The sequence below is a fragment of the Sminthopsis crassicaudata genome, chromosome 5 (genome assembly GCF_048593235.1).
Source record: "Sminthopsis crassicaudata isolate SCR6 chromosome 5, ASM4859323v1, whole genome shotgun sequence".
Lineage (NCBI taxonomy): Eukaryota > Metazoa > Chordata > Mammalia > Dasyuromorphia > Dasyuridae > Sminthopsis > Sminthopsis crassicaudata.
The window spans coordinates 231,393,182-231,410,516 of record NC_133621.1 but is presented as its reverse complement, the minus strand read 5'-3'; the positions used below and the strand labels follow the sequence as shown (position 1 = coordinate 231,410,516).

The following is a 17,335-nucleotide window of genomic DNA, read 5'->3' as shown; positions in this document are numbered from 1 at the left end:
TTGTAGGAGGAGTACAAGAGAAGGAAGGGAATTTATTTTCCCTCCCCTTTCATTAGTAATGATATCTTGGCCATCTTCTGGGGTGCCTCTATGGTACTGTCAGTGATTCCCATTCAGAAGCTCCATCTTGGAGGATGCCCTGGTAGGAATATCCTGCAGAAAATTTGGGACTGAAAAAGTTTATTCATACTCTATACAGTAAGCTTTCTTTTACCTGGGTGTATGTCTAGGTACTAACTTTATCTATTACAAGTTTGGAAGCTAAAATAAATAATATGGATGCTGCAAAGGTAGAATGTTAATATCTAGCAATGCATCTACAGCTAAACAGAGAAATCTTTACTTAAAAGGGGTACCACATGATTTCAGAGATAAGGATACTGAGCTAACCTCATGTACATGTTAATTTAGTTCCATTTATTCTTAAACAGTTTTACATTACTTGCTCTATAATGGCATAATGTCCATATAGCTTTACCAAGATTTTTATGGATTACATATCCATAGCATATGTTTTGCTTGACAGCTTATAAATCCCAGCTACTGAAACACAAACCCTGTTTCTCATCCCCTACTACTAACTTTCTTATTTTTATTCACTTCAACTCTTCTTTTCCCCTTAATATATCTCAGTGTAGATCTACATACTCCTCCCAATATGCTCTATGAAATGTTTATTTCATAATTTTACAAATTTATAAATTTATAAATTTACTTTCATCATAAACCTTTTCTTTTTACTTCTCTCTATTATTGAGAGCTGATCTCTCTTGATAAATAACTGTCAAAGGATATGAGTAAGGGAGAAGAGGGGAAGGGAAAAGCTTAGTGCCTGGTATCAAGATCCCTGTTGCTTGGGATAATCTTCAGAACCAAAGCTCTGAGAGAGCTGAACTGGGAAAAATCCCTATTGGTCCTAGAGGTTTTATTTTTTTTTCTGAAATAACACAGCAGTGTCCTAGTTAAGAAAATGGAGATGATGGAAGCCATAGGCCAACTGACAGCAAGAGAGTAGGCCCAGTCAGCCTTGTCAAAAAATTTGCTCAGCAAAGATGTCTCACTCAGCAACGAGCAGTGCAGAGAAATCATTAGAAGACTTAAGTACCTCTGTAATAAATGGAACAGGTGTTCAGTTGCTCTTCCATATATGTTCCCCATGTCTCATCGAGAAACAGTGACAATTACTATATCTGATCATGTTCTCTACTGATGATGTTTGTAGGAGAATGCTTCCTAAATTCACAGGTAAAATGCTTTTGTTGCAAATCTTCCTAGTACGCTATTTCATTAAATGTGTTTACACTGAAATAATTATGTCATGTGGCTTTCAATAGGTACACACACTACTGGGGGGTCAAAAATTCTAGCTTTTAGGACTGCTAGCTCTTAGAAAACAACCTGACTCAATCTCCAGGAGGCCTGCTCTGTAAGTGTAATTTAGGTGGATTCTTCATTTATCAGGTGCTACAAATAAATGTATATAACACATTAAATTGTTTTGCTGACTAAGGCAGGATTTCATAGTATAATTGTTCAATCTTCAATAAGGGAATACAGACACAGTAGGCAATTAATTGATTTGGTCTAATCAGCAGCTATACCCATCTTACAATGTTCTCTTTTCCCTTTAATTTGATCTTGATCCTGCAGCAAAAATTTAATACCAATCATTAATAATAAAATACATATCCAAATCTAGGAATTCCTGGCAGGAAATATCAATCTAGAAGATTGTGATTAAACATTTTATTAGAGCAAGATGTAGATACACTTAAAGAGGAAAGGAAGAAGAAAGAAATGAAATGCTTTGCTTCATCCTTTACTTCATTGTTAGCATTCTTTTGCAACAAGTTAAAGTTCAAATATGGTTTATGTGGTTGTAGATAGGATTTGAGGCAGATGGCCAAAAGAAGAAAGAAAGAAAGAAAGAAGTTGTGAAACTGCTGATTGTTTACAGAAGTGCAGCATAAGCTTGGACAATTTTGTATCCCCCACCTCCTCATCTATTCCCTTACTTTGTGAATCAACTATAATAATGTTTCATTATAATAAATTGTAGTTAAAGTTTTCTGATGATGTAGGCCATTTCAGCATTCCAATATTTAATAAATGTAAAAGCAAGATGGAAGTATAAAATTGGTCACAGGGTCAATTGAAGTACTTGGTTACATTCCCCGTCTCTGGGTTTCAGTTTCTTCATTTATAAAATGGGACAGATCAGAATATATGATCCCTAAAATTCCCACTAATTTGAACAGACTAATTTTCAAAATTTCTACATATTACATCAGGAAAGAATAGTATTAAGAGAGTTAACTTATGTGATGATTTTTCTCAAAACACCAACCAATTACTGTAATGTTTAAAAGCTCTTTCTCCTCATCATATTTCAAATCTCTTGTGCTGAGAGTTCAGAAGACCAAAACAATAGAAACAAGTATTGGATACTGGAGAAAAAAAAATAAAGTTATATATTAAGTTAAACATAACTAATGCTAGAAAAGTATTAAATCTAGAGATAAGTACCTTGAAACATTAGGAACTCAAAATATTTAAAGACCCCATGAAGTTAACAATTTCTTCTCAAGATTTAAGATTTGATTTTTTTTTTTTTTTTTTTTGCTGAGGCAATTGGGATTAAGTGACTTGCTTAGGGTTACAGAGCTAGGAAGTGTTAAATGTCTGAGACCAAATTTGAACTCAGGTCCTGACTTCAGGGCTGGTGAAGTTCCAAATCTTTTAAAGCAACTGGCAGACTTTTTTGAATCTTCAGCTAACTAAACAAGAGTTTTCACTGTATGCTCATTTTACTTGTTTAACTCTAAGAGAATAATTTATTACCAAACCTCAGATATCACCAACTGAAGTTATGTAACTTGAAAAAAATGATGATTTGCACAGGCAGCTGCAATCAAATTCCCAGACGATACACAGCAACAGTGCTTGAGTTATTTCTAATTTTAAATGTCTAATCTAGAACACATGCTTCCTTGGCAACTGAACAGCAGACAATTCCACCTACCTTCTCTCCTTCTTGATGGGAGATACAGTCTTCAAGACCTGGGGGAACATTCTCTTTTTGCTCCAATTTATGTGTTTTTATTTCATTACCAGTATTCCTTAGCTCATTCTATAAAAGAAAAATAACTTAAGTATCTAAAAAAAATTCTTAATGTTCCTTTCTCTTCAAGTCACACTCTTTAAAAGAAACTTGTGATGTTGAAAAACAAAAGCAAAAACCCTTCAAGCAGCTTCAAGTCACACCCAGCCCCCTGATTCTCACAAGTAAAAGCCAAAGATTAGTGAAATTACAAAAGCAGCTTTGTGGAACTACCTCAGAATTAAGGGTTTGTAAAATGATCTAAATAGGATGCTCACTAGGACACAGATACATCAACATACACACAAAGATCTTGTGATTCACACTCTTGGCAGTAGAGCTTGAGGCAATGTGAAGTTTGTGAATTTTGTCAGAAAAGACCATTCAGGAGCAAGGAAAAGGGAGATGCAAATGCTAGCAATCAATAAATGTACTAACCATATACATAAATGACTGCCTGGAAAGAGAGACAGGATTGATGTGCATATTTTAATTACAAAGACAATGTTTACTGATACTATAAAACAAATGTTTTTTCCTAGATGTTTTAAACAAGAAACTGAACAGGCCTACAAAGTAACTTTCTAGTGATACCACAAAATAAAACTTGATAAAACAGTGGGGTCCCCAAGCAGGAGTCCTATATGCTCATTAGGCTTTGATAAAAGGATAACATTAGGGGATGGGAAGATAGTGCTAAATCTTGGAGCTTTGTCTCTAATAATTTTCCCCTCTTCTCTTCATCTAATATCACCTAATAAACTCCTCCCCTTCTCACCTACTGGTCTCTCATGGCTCTTTTATGCTCTAAGTGTTAGGGCTATTAAAACCTAACTTGGCCACCCATATCAGCTGCTGTGCAATCAGATAAATCTACTCATTCCCAGTGATCCCAAATACCATTTGGTTATTCTCCAGATTGCCTGTGGTGGGATGATGAATAAGAATTCCTATCCCCTTTAATTTTTGATGGAAAAGAATGAATCACAGAGGATAAAGAGGTATGGATGAGTTGTAATTAGCATCACAATCTCATTATGTCATTCCCCCTCCCCCCAAAAAAAATCCCTCTTCTGAACTTCTGGCAAAGATATCTTCTCCTGGTAAACTTTGGTATCCCCAGGTTCTTTCACCCACATATGCAATCATTTGCCAAATCATATTGATTCTATCTCTACAATGTTTCTCATATTCATCCCCTTTTCTGCACTCAAACATCCATCACCCTTGTTCAGGATCTTCAGACTTTCATCGTTTTTCCTCTGAACTATTGTAACAGCCTCCTTCCTGGACTCCCTGCCTTAAGTTTTTCCTCATTCCAATCGACCTTCCACATCACTTCCAAAGTGATATTCAAGTCTGTACAGGCCTGACATGCCACTCCTTTACTTAATAAATTTCACTGAGTTTTCCTATTGATTCTAGGCACAAATATTATTTCAACTTTAGTGTGTCCTTTTTTTTTCCCCCCTGAGGCTGGGGTTAAGTGACTTGCCCAGGGTCACACGGCTAGGGAGTGTTAAGTGTCTGAGACCAGATTTGAACTCGGGTCCTTCTGAATTCAGGGCTGGTGCTCTATCCACGGCGCCACCTAGGTGCCCCAGTTCATCCTTTTTTAAATGTCTATTTTTTTGGTGCAAGTTTTACAATGTTCATAATTATATATGTGTGGGCAATTACATTAATTTCAATTTCTTATATTTATATATATGACATATAAATTAAATCCTTACAGATATGTGTATTATATAGATATGTGTGTATATACACATATACATATATAGATAAAAATAAAAGTTACAAATATAGATTTGGAATAGCTTCATCAAGAACTTCTTAGTGATGGGATATGATATGAAAAATGTTTAGAGAAAACTGTTATAAAAATTACCTTTCAGATCTGAACGTATGTCCTATCCTTCTGGATACTCTCTCATCTCTGAATTTTTGGGACACTTTTTCCTTTAAGGCACAGATCAACTAGCATCTTCTGCCTTTTCTGATCCCTCCAACCATTAGTTCCCTTCTTCTCAAACTACCTAGAGATATTTAACTAATTTGTCTATGTTCACATTAATTTCATATTTATGCTATATATCTTATTTATATATATGTTCACATTAATTTTATATTTATGCTATATATCTTATTTATATATAAAAATAAGATATATAGCATAAATATAAAATTAATGTGAACTTATATATATAAATAAGATATATAGCATAAATATGAAATTAATGTGAACATAGACAAATTAGTTAAATATATATATATATTTCTTGTTTCCTTCTTTGTACTTATATTCCTACATCTAACATAATGCCTGGCACATAGTAAGTCATAAATCATAAGTCATTATCTTTCCCCTAAATCCTTCCTTCCCCCAGTAGAAGGCAATGATAAGGTCAAAGAAAGAGATAGTCCAAGATAAAAATAATTAACAGGAAAATTTTTGTCTGAGGAAGGGTTAAAAGGAGATAACTTGAGACACAAATTTGTAAGAGAAATTCCTGTCTTATTTACAAATATCTCCGGAACCTCTTGGATAACATCTCTGTGCAAATGTTGTTTTTATGACCCTGATTATGTATAAAATGAAGGTCTAAAATTGTTTTCCTTGCACTCAGTTTATACCTACCTGCCTTGTGCCCGCTAACTGGTGTCCCCTTGCCAGGCAGTTTGGCCTTTCTGGAGGCCAAATGCCTGTCTATCCTTTTATTATCAATAAAGACTTTGTTTTGATACAGCATTGAGTAGCAAATTCATTTGCTACTGAACCTGCCCTTGGGTTACTTTGGGGAAGAAGAAAGGTAAATCAGATCCACGAGGATAAGAGCTGATCCATCTTGGCTTAGAGCCTCCAAATTTACTCCTCATCAGCAATACCATCCTCCCAGGCTCTCAGGCTCACAATCTAGAAGTCATTTTAGATTTTTCCCTATCTCTCACCCTCTGTATCCAATCTGCTGATAAAGCTCAGCAATTTCACCATTATCACATATCTTGAATACCCCTCTTCTCTGACATTACATTTTAGTGTAGGCCCTCATCATTTCATTCCTTCATTATTGAAATAGCCTGCTAGTGGGTCTGCCTGCTTCAAGTCCCACTCTCCACTATAATTCATTCCCCATCTAGCCATCAAAGTGGTTTTCATAAACTGCAGTTCTAATCATGTCACCCCAACTTTTCTATAAACTCCATTTGTTCCCTATTGCCCTCAGGATCAAATACAAAATGCTCTGTTTAGCATTCAAACCTTTTCATAACCTAGCCCCCTTCTACTTTTCCAGTATATTTATACCTTACTCCCTGACACATGTTCTTCAATCCAGTGACATCAGTCTCCTGGTTGCTCTGCTAACAAGGAGCATCTCTTGTCTGTCAGCATTTTCTGCCTGTCCTTTGTGCCTGACATGCTCACCCTCCTCTGTTTTTGTTAATCTCCTTGGCTTCTTTTAGATCCCAACTAAAATCTCATGTTCTACAGGAGACCTTTCCTAACTCCTCTTAATTCCAGTACCTTCCCTTTGTTATTTATTTTGCATTTATCCTATATATAGCTTGTTTTGTAAACATTTGTTTGCATGTTCTCTCCTCCATTAGGTTGTGAGCTCCCTGAAGGGCAAGGGAGTCTTTTAGCCTTTTTTTTGTAAATGCATCTTGCACAATACTTGGCACATGGTAGCACTTAATAAATGTTTACTGATTCATTTTTGTTTTTTAAATATATGTTTATTGATATCTTAGTACCTAAATTCTATTTAAATTTTCTAAATGTCTTGCCCCCTCTCCTCCCAGAAAGTAATTCCTTATAATAAAGAATTTTTTAAAAATAAATTTATTTTATATAGATGGTTTCCTCCAAGGTCCCTCCCTTCCACGAGAGGCATCCCATATAATTTTTTAAAAGAAAAAAGAAAAAAATTAGCAACATAATATCAATATATTACATATATGTTAACAAAAATCTGAAAATATATTCAATGTTTTACCCTCATGTACCTTCCACTTCTGCAAAGGAGTGAGGGGAATTATCTTTTCTTCTCTCTCTTTGGTACCATTCTTTTTTTTCTTTCTCCTAATTATGTAACATTAATTTTTTATTTTTAGTGATGGTTGTTCTTTTTATTTACATTGTTGTAGTCACCGAATGTATTATTTTGACTATGCTTACTTCATTTTGCATCAGCTCATGTAAGTCATTCCATGTTTCATCAGTTCATGTAAGTCATTCCATGTTTCTCTGTATCATACTTAGATCATACTAATACCTCATTATATTCATATACCATATACCATAATTTGTTTAACCATTATCTAAGGGATGGGTATCTTTTTGGCTTCCAGTTCTTTTCTCTAACAAAAAGTGATGCTATGAATATTTTGCTGTTTATGGGGACTTCTTATCAATGACTTCTCTTTAGGGTATCTGCCTAGAGGTAGAATCTCTGAGTTAAGGTATAGATATCTTAATCTCCTTATTTGCATAATTCCAAATTATTTTCCAAAACAGATATACAGACATAGCTGAGAGATTGTGGGTTTGGTACCTGATCACTATGATAAAATGAATATCATAATAAAGCAAGTCATATGAATTTTTTGATTTCCTAGTACATATAAAAGTTTATATTATTGACACTATTCTATTATGGTATCCTGACTATTAAGATGCAATTAATATTATGTATGAAAAAAACCTTAATTAAAAAATACCTTATTGCTAAAAAATAAATGCCAAGCATTATCTGAGCCTTGAACAAGTCAAAATCAATGTATTAATGTATACCTCCCATAACCTCTCCAACATGGATTATTTCCACTATTTGTCATCTTTGTCAATTTGCCAAATATGAGATGAAACATAAGGGTTTTTGATTTAGAACATTTCTCTTATTCTTAGTGATTTGAAGCAGTCTTTCCTATGGTCATTAAAATTTCCAATTTTTCTTTTGAGTATTATCTATTCATATCCTTTGACCAATTATTAAGGAATGGAATTTGGTTTACAAAGTTCATGAAATGCAGTAAATACACTCACTTCTATTTATAATATTATTGCATGAAAGAAAAAACATACATATATAAAATGTATATGTGTGTGTAATATACTGTTGTATCTTTTTTACAATAATATGGGTTTTTTTGGTTTTGTTTTGTTTTGTTTTTTCCTGAGGCTGGGGTTAAGTGACTTGCCCAGGGTCACACAGCTAGGAAGTGTTGTGTCTGAGACCAGATTTGAACTCGGGTCCTCCTTAATTCAAGGCTGGTACTCTATCCACTGTGCCACCTAGCTGCCCCTACAATAGTATGTTAAACACACACACAGACACACATACATACACCTTCCCCAAAAAAATATTTATTTGGTAGCAAAGAACTGTAAACCAACAAGATGCCCATCAATTAGGAAATGATTAAACAAATTATGGTACATGAATGAAATGAAATGTATATGTACTAGAAGAAACTATGAATATGATAAATATAGAAGCAAGGAAAGAATATGAACTGATGTCAAATGAAGAAGAACCAGGAAAACAATATGCACCATAACTATGATAATATAAATAAAAACAAGACAGAACAATGGAAATTTAATCTGATGCCCCAAAGATATGAGAGGCCATTACTCACTTCTTTGCAGAGGTGAGAGACCATAGGTGAGAAACACAGCATATAATGCTAGATTTTTTTTGCATGCTAATTAATTTTATTGCATTCTCCTCCTCCTCCTCACACTCCTTTTTTTTTTCTTTGTTAAGTGTTAAGTAAAATATGAAATAATAGAGGAAACAAAGATTTGAGCTTCTGGGCATATTGATTTAGTAAGAAATACATTCCAACTGTATGACAAATTGGGACCATGACTCCTCAGCTTGGCCCTGGACCACGAATAAAAGAGGGAGACAGATTTTTATGCATTTAAAGAAAACAATAAACAGGATATAAACCAGATACAAGATTAGATGATATGACCTCTAATTAGAGGAAAGTTTAAAGGCTTTCTTAGTTGGGAGGAGAAGTATTGGGAGCTCTAATCCCCTGAAATCAGAAAAAAGAGGTTCTCCAAGCCCCCAACACCAAGTATCTGCATTCAATAAAATGAACAAGGATACAATAACTGATTAACTAGTACAGGCCGGTTTTTAGATAAATATTACCAATTGTTTGACATTCTGTAATTGTTAGTAAACTTCCTGTATCAATCTTCAGATCTGATTGATTGGGTTTCTAGTCAGCAGGTCCTTAGTTAAAAGTCTCTAAGCAAAAGTAAGGGTGGTCCAGCTTCCCAGCCATGCAGGACTAGGTTCAAACAAGGCAATAAAGTTTTTTTTCATGATTCCCATAACTGATTTACGTTTTCTGACAAGACAGAAACTGAACTAGACCCACAGTGGAATAGAAAGAAAACTAAGTTACATCCAGAGTCAGATGATAGAGTCAGTCTGGCCCACACAATTCTCACAATTCCCTTAGTTATAAGGATTGATTCTCTAGAAGAGATAAAGGGAAGAACAGAGTTGAAAATGTAGGTAAAGACAAACTATATCAATCAAGTATTTTAAAACAAAATATGTTGCTGTGTTTATAAAATGTTATTTTATGAAACATGTACTCTACCTTTTCTTTATCATTCATCTTTTCCCATCCCTTGCCATGAGTCACAAGGAACATAAGAAAATATCAAAAGAGATTACTCATCACAATATCCAGAATAACATTCAAAAAAGATATTAAATGCAGAATCTAGGAAAATTCTGAGTTAGGGTTACAATAAATAATTATAGATTAAGTATAATTTCAAGAAGGAGCTTATAGACACAAAAAAGGAAATCAGGGCTTGAAGCAAAAAAGGGTGTTTTAAATGCCTACAGTAAAAGGGATACAATTAATAAAATATACAACTTTTCAGTGGTGAAGTAAAAATAAAATACTTATTTTTCTGAGGTGAAGTCTTTCAAATTGGTTTAAAAAGCACAATGAACATTTTTTGTTTGTTTAAGGAGGTTCCTACCTCCAGATCTCAATAAATATTTGTCATATGTTAAGTGGTTGAAAAGATAAATAATGTAAGATACATACCATATTGTTTATTGTGGAATTGCCTTGCTTGGACACAGCTGCCTGATATTTGGCCATCCTGTCTTTTACTGATGTTTCAGAAAGTCGAGGAATCTCTAGACTTTTTTTACTTTCACTTTTCTCTGAACCAAATGTAGAAGATGACAACTGGCCTGGAAATGGCAAATAAATAGCATCCTTTTTAACAAGAAAAAGATAATGTACATTTCAGTGGTAAATTCAAGGGTCTAAAGTTCTTCGATATTTTAAAATAATAGTCAATTTTCTCTATCATAGGTTTAAAAGAAAAAAAAAAAAGAGAACCAGGAAAATACTTGTGATCCACAAAATATCCCATTCACCCACATTCTTAAAAATCAAGCTTCTAATATAAACTTCACTCTTCCCCAATTCTATCTTACACTGATCAATAATTAATAAACATTTAATAATCATTTCTTTGAAGATTCCTTAACCTGCAAAGGATTAAATTATACTAAGTACATTGTATTTCTTCTTCTTTTTTTTAATAACTTTTTATTGACAGTCCATATGCATGGGTAATTTTTTACAACATGGTCCCTTGCACTCACTTCTGTTCCAACTTTTCCCTTTCCTCCCTCCACCCCTTCCCCTAGATAGCAGGCAGTCTTATACATATTAAATATGTTATAGTATATCCTAGATACAATATAAGTACATTGTATTTCAAATATTGCACTAAGTTTCAGCAAGTTTTGTTTTTTTTTAACATATGCTTTGATAATGCTTACTTTTGGGACTCTGAAAGGCACAGTACATTAAAGACTGAAAACTGGTTAATCTTTTGATGATAAAGTCCTTTGAGGCTAGCCCAAAATTGATATGTAGCATTCATGGTCCAGACTTTAGGCATATATTGTAATAAAGGGCAAGGCAATTAAGGGAGAAAAGCTAAAAATGAAAAGTCTGAAAACATAAAGAAATCTGTGGAATTAAATGTAAACAAAGGCAGCACTGTCAAATGATGGTTTATGTCCCTGTCATCCCAAACCTTCAAGTCAGACTTTCCAACTGAGATCATGTATATAAAGTACTCTGCAAACCAAAGAAACCTATATATAAAGACAACTTTTTTCCCTTACCATTTTGTCTTACTACTTTAAAAAAATTTCCAGAATAATTCCTATACATATGATATTGTCTTACCAGGACCAATTTCCAAGTCTTCCAGAGAAAGGCAGTTTTCCGAGATCCTTCTTCCACCTGCACTTCTGCTTTGGTCCCAAAGAATCTGTTTAGAAAATACAATGTATCAATTAGTTTAACAATGAGGAACCTGTTGATGTAATATTCAGAAAGATACAGGTGCTGCTTGTCAAGTTCATTGTTCTAAAAACCTAATAAGAGTTAAATGTGGGAGAGACTTTGACCAAAAAAATAAACAATTATCATCATGGATGTCAAGTAAATCAGAATATATTTAGGACTCTTAAGTTAATTTGAGTCTCTTTGCTCCCTGAAAATGATATCCAGCAGTAGAAGAAAACTGTATAAAATAATCTTCAGTTCCCTAAAATGTCAGTCACTGCCCTGCTTAATCAATTGCCACTAATAAAAACTAACAAGCATTCAGAGAGGTTTCAAGACCCAGATACCCTCGACATACAGCTTCAAAATTAATTAGCAAGTCCTTAAGAATCCCTGGAAGTTACATTTCTTTCATTTTTACAAATAAAAGGGGAGGCGATTTCTTATTGTTACTTTTTATTTTAAAATTTACTTTTGGGAACCTCCTGACCTCTACCTTTTCTCTGTAAAAGAAAGGGAAAATCAATGTACAATTACATTTTGTACTATGTAGATCATCCCATCATAATTGTTTCCCTTTACATCCATCCAACCCCATCTCTCTAAATAAAATAAAACAACTTGTCACTAGATGTTAATAAAAATTTACAAAATTGGTCTCAAATAACTCAAGCAATATTAAAGAAGGTGAAACCATTAGTTTTAGAGGAATTTTTTTTTCTCCCGAGATAATGAGAAAAAACACTATTTCATTTCATTACTAGTAATGGAGATAACTTCCAGATTTAAATAGCCTGTTCTATTTTTTCTTCTGTCCCACATCACCAACCTCATTGGAACAACTAATTAGTTTTCCCCAAGGCATCTCAACTTCAAAATCTCAAGCTCAGTCAAAAGCATCTCATTATCTTTTTCCAAAAATTCTCACTTCTTCTATACTTTTCTATTACTATTAAAGACATCATCACCTAAGTGTTACCTTCAATTTCTGACTCTCTCTCACCCCACACATCCAAACAGATGCCAAATCCTTGTCGTTTCTTTTTCCATCACATCCCTTGTATATATCTTCTTTTCTTTACTTTCATAATGATCACACATGTTACAGCCTCCATTTTTTGTCTGGACTTCTACAAGTGTACTAATTAATTTTCTTGCCTCAAGTCTTTTCCCACACCAATCTATCGTTCACACAGCTCCCTAAAGTGATTTTCCCTAAAATGCAGGTCTGACCATATCATCCCCCTATTCAAAATCCCAGTGGCATCCTTTTACTTCCAGGATCAAATAGAAAATCTTTTTTCATTTTAATAGTATTTTATTTTTCCACATAAATGCAAAGATAATTTTTAATATTCACCTTTGCAAAACTGTGTGTTTCAAATTTTTCTCCCTCTCTTTCCCTTCTCCTCCCCAAGACATTAAGCAATCTGATATAGGTTTTAAACATATGCAATTCTTCTAAACATATTTCCATATTTACATGCTGTGCAAAAAATAAATCATATCAAAATGGGAAAAACCACAAAAAGGAAAAAAATCAAGCAAACAATAACCAAAAAAAGGTGAAAATATTATGTTTGAGCCATATTCCATCTTCATAGTTCTCTCTGTAAATGTGGATGGCATTTTCCATCACAAGTTGCCTTGAATCACCTCACGGTTGAAAAGAGTCAAGTTTATCACAGTTGATTATCACATAATCTTGTTGTTTCTGTTCTCTTGGTGCTGCTCACTTCACTTAGCATCAGTTCATGTAAATCTTCCCAGGTTAAATAGCAAATCTTTTTTTCCCCCTAAGGCAAAACTTGGGGTTAAGTGACTTGCCCAGAGTCACACAGCCAAATAGCAAATCTTGATTTGGCTTTTAAAACTCCATAACCTGGGCTCTTCTCTTCTCAGTCTATTTATACTTTACTACCTTCCACATACTCTATGATTCTTGTGTCTCTCTTGATGTTTCTCTATGCTGATGCCAGTTTAGTTGTCACCAAGGCCTGTTGTTGGCTTGCTCAGGCATTGCCTGTACTAGACTATGCTCCATTCTCATCCAGATGTGAAAGATCTTCTAGGATGTGTTGGGTTGCAAAATTGTTTTACCCCATCCTTTTATTTGTTCTGCCACTCAAGCATTATTTTTAACTTGCTAAGAGAGGAATTTTTGAGAGCTCAGGCAAGTCTCTGCCTTTATTCCATCATCTTGGTTCTACCCTCCCAACCCCAAGAAATCACTTTTCAACAAAAATTACCAAGAAAACTGGAAGGCAGTCTAATAGAAACTACATATAGATCATCATCTCATATCATATATTAAAATATTGTCCAAATAAGTCCATGATATAAACAGAATAACATCATAAACAAATTAGTGGAAGAATTGTTTCTCAAATCTACAGATGGGGAAGTTTGTAACAAAACATGAGATGGGGGAATCACAGAAGGTAAAGTGAACAAGTTATGGTATATGAATGTGATGGAATATGCACTAATGGGCTATAAGGAATTATAAAGGAGATGATTTTCAGAAAAAACTTGGATTGACTTATATAAATTGTTGCAAAGTGAAGTGAACAGAACCAGGAGAACAATACAAATCATAACAGCAATCAAGATAATCAATTATGAAGGAGTTAGTAATTCAGATTAATCAATTACATCTCCAAAAAAATCTCACAATGAAAAAACACTATCTGCCTCCAGGTGGAAAATGGATGGACCCATCCAGATTGAAGCATAATTTTTTTTCCCTTTATTTCAATTCCAATTTCTTAAACTATAAAATGAAGCAATTGGATTAGATGGTCTGAAGTTCTCCTTAGCTTTAGATCTTTAAAAAAAAAACTTTTTTGTTTCACTAAATCTTTCCAATTACATGTAAAAAAATTTAACATTAAAACATTAAATAACATTTAAAAAAAAACTTGAGTTCCAAATTCTCTTTCCTATCCCTTTCCTTTCTTGAGAAAAAACAGTAATTTTATAGATTATACAAATGAAGTCATAAAACATATTTTCATATTCCAGCTTTAGATCTTTATGATCCTATGAGAAAAGTTCACTAAAATAATGTCAGCAGAGTTTTCTCAATTCAAGTGATTCAATATTTCCTTCCAGTTATGTCTAGAAATGTACTTTAAGATGACCTTGCTTACTTAGATCAAGTTTCTATAGGTTCATTTTTTTCCAGAAGTTTTTGTGATGTTTTGGGAGGTAATACAGCTTTTTCAGTCTTCCTTCTACCTAATATTTTGTGAATGAATTTTTGTTCTAAATTTGTACTTTTGGCTGTTATGTCTTTTTTGCTCACCAAAAAGTTTTAAGTGTGTTCTGAACAGAAGTTTCTGGACTCTTTTAGCTTCTTCATGGTGGCAATTACATTGCATTTGTTTTTAAACTTCTCTAAGAAATGGTAAAACAATATTTTTTTGCAAACTAGTTTATTTTTTGCACTGAAGTGTGCCTTGGCTATCAAGAGCAGAAACACTATTTCAGAAATCTTAGAGAAAAATCTTAGAAATAAATCTTCCAGTGAGAAGAGACCAAACAGTTTCTTCAATAGTAAAAATTGTAGCCTTTTGTATGCACATTTCACTCAATTTTCCTAACCATGTTGTTAACCAAATGATTCAAAACTCAAAATCACTTGCAGTAATTCTAATTCTACCATATCACATTCAGCTCAATTGTACAAACAGCAGCTATGTTTACAGATGAACCTGGAATTGGATTCGAAGTCAGAACTCTTCTTTGGAAATTAAACCTTGTGTCTTCTTGGGAATGGCAATCACAGGCAGAAGGAAGAGGCTAAGTTTGGCAGCATACTGCATAACCACAAACATTTTCCTTTCTTCCAAATACATTTCTGATTTACTGGTCACCAAAATGAAGGAAATTCCAAAGGTTTAATCCAGGAGCTGTACCGAAAAATGATCACTGTGAAAAATCAGAATGTTTCAGTATGTGAAGAGTTATTCCATTTGCTTCTCCTAACAGAAAAAAAAACAACACCAAAACCCTTGACTTTCATATGGGAGACAAAATTTCAAATGTTCACCTTTTGTGGAAGGTAAGCATGCATACAGTGCTGAAAGAATGTGCTACTTGTGGAGCTTTCAGTATTATGTCTCTATTTCAGTGTTATTGACTTTCCTCTTCTAAAGCATTCAGCTACTATTTCAACTTGAATAAGAGGTCAATTTTAACTGTTCTTTTTATGCCTGGCACTATAAGTTACAGGGAAAGAGAGACTTTCCTTTCTATACTGTCTTTTTTTTTTCCCCTTTACAAATATAAAACTCTTGGGGCAACTAGTTGGTGGAGTAGATAGAGCACCACCTCTGAAATCAGGAGAACCTGAGTTCAAATCTGGCTTCAGCCACTAAAGACTTCCTAACTACATGACCCTGGAGAAGTTACTTAATCCCAATTGCCTCAGCAAAAAAAAACAAAACAAACAAACAAAAAAACTTCCTTGTATATTCCCTAACAATCCTTCCAAACCACAGCCCACAGCTTCTAGGACTTAAATTCTAGTTCTAGCAAGGGAAGCTTATGCCTTTCTGCATACAGTTTACTGCTCAGGTCTTAAGGAGTTCAATCAGGAATAGTTTTGTAGATTGTTCATAGTAGATGTCAATGATAACCACACCTCAATATTATTATTTAAATCAGTAGCATAAAACTAAAGAACACATACCTGTTTTTATACCCATATCTCATATCTTCTTTGCCACCACAATTTATTCCTTCAGTACTTGAGAGAGGCTAAAGTATTATAACCATTAATAGAACAGAGGAGGCGAAATGAGAGGACTTAAAGACACTTAGCAAGAACAAATATTATCTAATTTAATCCTTTTTCAAAGAAGATGATAATTAGATAAATTAGATCAATACCATACACAGTTCTGGATCAGGTGCTTATTAGCATGTAACCCTAGGAAAGTCACTTAACCTCTTTCAGCCTCAATTTTCTCTTCCATAAAAAGACAATACCTCACAGGGTTAGTGTATCAAATGAGGAAACATATATAACACTTTGCAAACCTTAAAAGCTAGTAGTTATTATTTTTACTATTATAATTATTATCTTAATTTCAGCAAAACAGTTGATCAAGTCTCTCATTACATGCTTATGGATAATGTGATAAAATATAGGTTATTATGTAAATCCACAGTTAATTGAATAATGTCCTAATGCTTTGATTGCCTCTTTCCCTCTGTGTATCTTTAACCTTCACAATTGAAGCCACTTGCATCATCCCCTCTTCACTCCCACAACATGTCCCAATTGGAGATCAACCCCATTCACATTCTATGAAAGAGAAGGAACTGTGCATGGTTCAGCAGTTTAATTTCATCATACTTGTTATTAATCTTATTTTGATCCTGATATCTTATTTTCCCAACAACTAACTTTCTTGTTCTCTAGCAATCATCTATTATGGGTATGGATTCAGAAGTCCTGAGTCACATCTCTACTCCTTTCTAATTATATATTAATCACTTCAATTCTCTGGCTCTCATTTTCACCACTGTCAAAATGAGATGGTTCCTAAGGTCTCTTCAACTTTTAAGTTATTCTTTTCAGTCTTTTGTAATAAAACTCCTTCTTCTTCTTTGTCCACAAGTTCTTTAATAAATGGATCCCTGCTTCATTTCCTAAATATTTAACAACTGAATTTCCTACCTTTGAACATCAATTTCTTCATAAATTCCTCATAAATCTAAATTCTAATTCTAAATCTTTCTAAAACTTTCTTATACCTCCAATAAATTGCAAAACCATTACCACTGTGGATCATAGACTTGGTTTTGACCTTTTAAAATGATACTTGAACTCTCCCTGTCTCACTTTGCATTGATCTTCAAAAT

General features: G+C 33.8%; 2 protein-coding genes across 4 annotated transcripts in view; both read right to left on the bottom strand.

The window, feature by feature from the left end:
- RACGAP1 (Rac GTPase activating protein 1) overlaps window positions 1-17,335 on the bottom strand; it is a 284,478-nt gene that overhangs the window by 188,742 nt on the left and 78,401 nt on the right. The gene's annotated exons all lie outside the window — the stretch shown is intronic.
- LIMA1 (LIM domain and actin binding 1) overlaps window positions 1-17,335 on the bottom strand; it is a 105,495-nt gene that overhangs the window by 17,156 nt on the left and 71,004 nt on the right. For 2 of the 3 annotated variants that reach the window (XM_074270407.1, XM_074270409.1), the window contains exons 5-7: window positions 11,360-11,444; window positions 10,193-10,344; window positions 3,023-3,130 (exon numbers count right to left, since the gene is read on the bottom strand). In XM_074270407.1, coding sequence (XP_074126508.1) covers window positions 3,023-3,130; window positions 10,193-10,344; window positions 11,360-11,444 — 345 coding nt within the window. The remainder of the gene's footprint in view (window positions 1-3,022; window positions 3,131-10,192; window positions 10,345-11,359; window positions 11,445-17,335) is intronic. The other variant, XM_074270408.1, reaches the window with a different exon arrangement.